This window comes from Physeter macrocephalus, chromosome 12 (assembly GCF_002837175.3).
Source record: "Physeter macrocephalus isolate SW-GA chromosome 12, ASM283717v5, whole genome shotgun sequence".
NCBI classification, from domain to species: Eukaryota; Metazoa; Chordata; class Mammalia; order Artiodactyla; family Physeteridae; genus Physeter; species Physeter macrocephalus.
Window position 1 is genome coordinate 37,964,465 of NC_041225.1, and position 6,016 is coordinate 37,970,480.

The 6,016-nt window shown below is 36.2% G+C and overlaps 1 protein-coding gene across 1 annotated transcript in view; it reads right to left on the reverse strand.

The window, feature by feature from the left end:
• Window positions 1-5,119, reverse strand: part of RAD51AP2 (RAD51 associated protein 2) — an 8,079-nt gene extending 2,960 nt beyond the window's left edge. Inside the window, exons 1-2 of the mRNA XM_024118598.1 lie at window positions 1,972-5,119; window positions 1,533-1,616 (exon numbers count right to left, since the gene is read on the reverse strand). Of these exons, the coding sequence (XP_023974366.1) occupies window positions 1,533-1,616; window positions 1,972-5,119 (3,232 nt within the window). The remainder of the gene's footprint in view (window positions 1-1,532; window positions 1,617-1,971) is intronic.
• Between the last annotated feature and the right edge of the window lie 897 nt (window positions 5,120-6,016).

Sequence of the window (6,016 nt, forward strand, 5' to 3'; positions counted from 1 at the left end):
GGCCATGGCTCAAGGGCCCAGCCGCTCCGCGGCATGTGGGATCTTCCCGGACCGGGGCACGAACCCGTGTCCCCTGCATCGGCAGGCGGACTCTCAACCACTGCGCCACCAGGGAAGCCCTTTCATTCTATTTTTATGCACTTTGAAAGTGGATTTGAGACAACGATCCTAACATAGTATTAAATAACTCTGGCTGACCTCACACGTTATTTTTCATATTTCATGACAAGGAGGAACTTTTCCTTGTGAAGCCACAATAGAGTATCATGGGTTCAGATATTTCCAACAAGTGTAACATTTCTTTCCCAATTTAGGCACATACTTTAATCTGCCTCAATATCCTTTTTATTATCACAATTAACATCATGATGACAATATGGGCTTGTGCTCCCTAATCTTCCTTTATTCTATCAGAGAATATGTTCCTAAACCCAATTTCTTCCTTTCTTCCTGTCCTAGAAGAAACAACCGCTATCCTTTTCAGGCCAATTCCACCATCCTGCTTTTAGTCTTAGAGAGTATTGTTCCTTTAATTATTTCCTTTATTCGTGGGAGAAGAAATTTCCCATGGGCTTTTGATCTTCCAAGGACTTGGATTAATTTTTAAGAGTATTTCATTATAAACTAAGACAAGAGGAAATTATGCAATTCTGAAGTGACTGAATAAAAGTACCAGGGACAGCAATTCTACTGATGAGAAGCCAGGAGAAATGCTTTGAGAAATGATGCATGACTGAAGATATTTTGGTAAATATACTTCACCTACATTATTATGTCTAGATCTAGTCTTATTGTGTAATACCAGCAATTTCTGACCAAATGAAAACGTAGTTATTCAGAAAATAATTCCCTAATTTTAATCCAACTCCTACCTCACCCCCATTGGTACTACAAGTTAGAACAGGTGTTAGACTTAGTGTGTCTTATTCTGATATTAAACACCTCTTAGGCAAAGGATAAGGTTAGCTGTTTAATTTTTCTTCAGTTTGATTTTCTATAGTAAGCAAAAGTTTAAATGCCATAGTCCTAAATCACGTTAATATATTTAAATGATGCTAATTTCTTTCAAAATCACTACATAAGATGTACATATAAAGAGCCTCATAATCTTTCAAGAATAGAAAACAATAATAATAAATGTATAATTGGGAGTAACATCAACATAAATCCAACTTAGATAAATGCCTTTTTCATTTTTGCTAATTAATGTTACATACATTAGATGTGTATATTAGGTATATGTATATGTATATATATATAACACCTATTTTATCATATAGTTATTGCAATGCATCACTGCAAATATTTAAACAGTTTTAGAGTGCATTTTCTAATTACATTCTAAATGATATTTTAATTTTTAGCCAATTTTTAACTATAGGAATTTGCATCAGTAAATTATTAATGTTTACAAAAGTATTAAATCTTTGTATTTATTTGTTAACACCCTAAGTATATTTTCTTCATGCTAAAAGTACAAAAATGCAATGATCATCTTAGAAAGTATTATAGAAAATAACTAAAAATCTTACCTCCCTTCAGTAAATAATTAAATTTTTCTTCCTTAAATTCATCAGAGAAGAAAGCTGGTCTTTCAGGTAAAGGTTTTTCACAATCTAAAAATAAAGATCAATGTGTTATAGCAAAAAGTAACTTTTATATAAAATGTTAATACTATAAAAGAATTACTTTTTCAGGAATATTTCCTCCCATTGGCTCCTAATATTTAGATAAGTAAAACAGGACATTTCAAAGCTCCTTTTAAAAATTTCATCACTTGTTCCCATCAACTTCAGTATATTATTTAATGTTTGAACAACCCTTTATAGAAAAATAATAATGCATTAATAAACATTGTCTTATACCTTATCTTCTTTTTTTGCCAAAATTATATATTTGGCCTACACAGAAAAAAAAAAAAGCAGCATTTTCTTTTAACTCAGAAAGTATATTTTAAAACGAATTTCATACCTTCCTTAGAAGTAGAATAGAGTAATTCTTCCTCTGATGTTCTTGGACAGCAATATTCATTAGGAACTTCCTGTTCTCCACTTTTGGGTACTTTTTTCCATTTAAATAAACTTTGGTGTTTTTTATGCGTATTAGGACCTGCTATCGTATCACAGAGCAAAGAAGATGAACATATTTTGTTTTCTGTACCCATTTTCAAACCTTTTTTAATCTCCGTTTTTACCTCCTCAACATCATTATTTTCTACGAAGTAATTTTCTTGCCCATTGCTGGTTTCCGCAGTGCTTAGAATTTCATTTTCCCTACTAATTTCATGAAACATATGAAGTTCTTCAAGTACTAAATCAAATTTACTCTTCATCTCAAAATCGTTTACTATTGTCAGAGCATCTCTTGATAAACACTTGGCAGATAAGTCCTGAAAACATTCATTGTTCCCTACACTCAAGTGAGTTTCAAATTGAAGATTAAAACATTCTGAAGAGTCATTCTTTGGATGAAAATGCTTTGAATTAGCTAACTCACTTTCTTGAAAAATATTGTCAGATTCATTTCTGTCAGCTACATTATTTCGATTAACATATTTAGTTTCTTCCACATCTACTTTCTTACTCATTAATGAAACTGGTTGCACAAAAAATATGCCTTCCGTTGAATAAAAACTCTTTTTCTCTTCCTTTTCTATCTTAATATCTTCATGAACTTGGCAACTGTTTGTTAAACTTTGTGCTGTGACTTTTACTTCCTCCTTCAAAATTAAGTCATATTTTTTTTCTTCAATTTCACTTATCAAGTCCCCAAAATTTAGCACCGGAGTTATAGTCGTCAGATTGGTTTGTTCATTGTGTTTTTTGTCGTGGCTTGCCTGTATAGCCTGTTGCCTAATATTGAAGAAATCTTCATATATGCATTTAAAATTAAATCTGTTGATCTTATTATGCTTTTGTTTTCCTTCAGAATATAAATCTTGGTTCTGCATATTTATTTCATAAGTTTTTCTATTAATATATTTCTGGATCTGTATAAATTGAGGACAAGACTTAACATGTGTTTTAACAGTTTTAGGACTACAGTGCACCCAGTTTCCCACACTCATGAGTCGTTCAGGACAACTCTTATTCTTGTAACTAATTTCTTTTGTCAAAAAAATTTCATCGATGTCATCAAAGTCCATTAAAAGGGGAATTTTTTGATATGTTTCAAAAATTGGAAAGTGTATGTTTTTAATCGTCATACTGGAGGAACTGATAAGTTTTTTCACTGTAACATTTTTTGGATAATTCAAATATATTACCCATTTGAAAATGCATCCCTCTTCTAATTTAGAATCATTTTCAATTATTGTTAAAGAGTCAAAGTTATTGAGCAAAGATGTTATGTTGGTTTTCAATATAATATTTAGAAGGTCTAAAACACTGGTTTGTAAATATATGCTTAAAATATCATTCTTTCTATTGACATTCATATTCCTAGTTATTAGATTTTGAACAGCAATTTGATTTTTACACTTCAAAATTCCATACCAGGTTAAGATATTATTATCTTTTTGATTTCCTGAAATACTTTTAAGGAAATAAAAAATTCCTGTAATGAAATTTTCAAAAATACTGCTTAAATGAAAGTCTTTTTGCATAGTATAACATCTCAACTGTAGCATATTATCATTTTCTCCTTTACCTTTTAACCAAAAAATTTTTATTAAAGCTTTTTGACTACCCAGTGTTCCTATCATGGGAGGCTCTGATTTTTCTTCATGTGTTTTCATGACTTCTGTATTGTGATAATTTTCTTTGCTTAAGAGATCTGTTTCTAATAATTGTTGCAAATTCAATATTTCTCCAGTTGTTTTCATATTTTCACATTTAGTTTTGTAACTATCCATAATCCAACAATTTTTCCTATTTTTTCTCAAAATATGTCTAATGTTACAGTCCCAGCTTTTTGATTTTTCCGATCTGGTAGATATGTAGCTGTCCAGGCATGTTTCTGCCTCTTCCCAATTTGCATTTTCTAGTTTTATAGTGAAATTCTTTGCAGAGTCTATTGCATCAGACTTGATACTACAGTGATTATAGTAGTGTAAACTGATCAAGTCTTTTTTTCTCACACAAACACTTTGGTTGCTGAGTGACTGGTGGTTACTTCCATAACATTCAGAAAAAATATTTTCTGCATCCACAATTTTTTTATCATCCTGTAACTTTTGCTTCTTAACATCAGGTCTATTTGGGGACCAGTGAATGTTTGTGAAATCCCTCACATATGCCTCATTTTTGTCATTTTTCTTCATTATTTCCTTTAAATAGACAGAAGACATTTTGCTATTTAAATCAGTTGGAAACTCAGGGATACTTATCGTGCTGCTATCTCTAAAATAGCTGGGTTTGGCAATTTCCATGCTGGGCTGGGTTTGAGATTTTGATATTTTTAGTGTAGATGCTGAAATGCTATTTTCTTTTTTATTTGATGGCATAACGCTGTCAGCTTTACATCTGTTCTTAATATCATGAAACGTTGATTTGGTTTCCTTGTAAAAGGTAACATCTAAAAATGAATTTTCTGTCTGTTTTGTGCAATTATTGTCTTCCTGGCTATTGTCTCTCCCCTGGAGTAAATATCGTTTTCCATCCTCGTTTTTAATTGCCTGTCCATCATGTATAGAGGCGTTGGGCAGCTGACTAGCCTCTGTTCTAGATCTATCACTGCAATGCACACCGAAGGACTCTCTGTCACACAGCCCTGGTTCACAAGACGCTCTAGAAGCCTTCAAACCAGAATCAAAACGTTGTGAGGGGAGAGACCGCAAACAACTCTTCATCTCAAATCTGCTATTTTGGCATCCCAGATTACACATCTGCTTCTCACCGACAGATTTCTCCACATGCGAGTCTGTGGAGTTATCAAAAATCTCCTTAGCTGAAAGCAGGAGCGCCTTGAAGGGTCTGGCCGACGACTCCCAGACTTTTTCCACCTCAGACAAGCGAGGCACCAAAGGCAGCCTCCACCCTGCCTCAGAAACACCACCGGGCTCCTCAAGACGGGGCCGCTTACTACGGGGTGGTGGGGAATCAGGGTCGTCAGGAGGCGGTAAAGGGGAAGCAGGCTCCCCGAGCTCCACAACCTGCGGCGCGCGCTGCGTGAACGACATGACAGCGAACTGAGGGAATCTGTCAGAGGCTCCCGCCAGACTCGGGTCTCTTAGCAGGCTCAAGGTGGCTCCGCCCCACCGCGCCCCCCCCCGCTCGAGCCCGCCTCGGTCACGCCCATGACACGCCCCTTGAAGCCTGGCCTCGGCCCTAGCCTCAGGGCTAGCCCACCTCGACCACGCCCCGACCACGCCCCCAAGGCCCAGGCCTAGGCCGCGCCCCCAGCCACCGCACTCCCGCGAGTCCCTAGTAGTCTCTCCCTCAAAGCACCGAGCGCCTGGGACCGTTACTTTGTCTATTTTTAGCGCCCTTTGCTATTGCCAGGGTTGTAGCTGATTGAAACTTTTTCTTCCCTCTGGTAGAATTAATGAGAAAAGTCAGAATCTCTTTTTTTAAATTTGTGAACGGAAACAGCTTTTATTTTTTTAATTCTAAAACTCTGTGTTTTCCTCAGAAGCGACTTCTCCACAGTTTCTCCTGAGCGTCTTGTCCAGTAAACCACGTAGTTCTGTAAACACCAAACCAAATCTCTCTGCGTGCAGAAAAACTTTCCAAAATGCTCTTAATGACCCCAGTGGCACTGAAAATCAGGTTTCCACTTCACTCATGAAGTGTGTTTTGGGAAAGGACGGCACTGGTACTTAACGATCTGAATATTTCAGGAAAAAAAGTGTGTAGAAACTATTATCCAGATAAATTATTAATCTTCATTTTAAGACTGTAGAAAAAAGTTTTCATATGCGCTGTGGAGTTTTCTTTCCCAATATTGTGAATGTCACTACTTAAAGATAAAAATTATAAGTTTCAGAGCTTCCCTGGTGGCGCAGCGGTTGGGAGTCCGCCTGCCGATGCAGGGGACGCGGGTTCGTGCCCCGGTCCGGGAGGATCTCACATGCCGC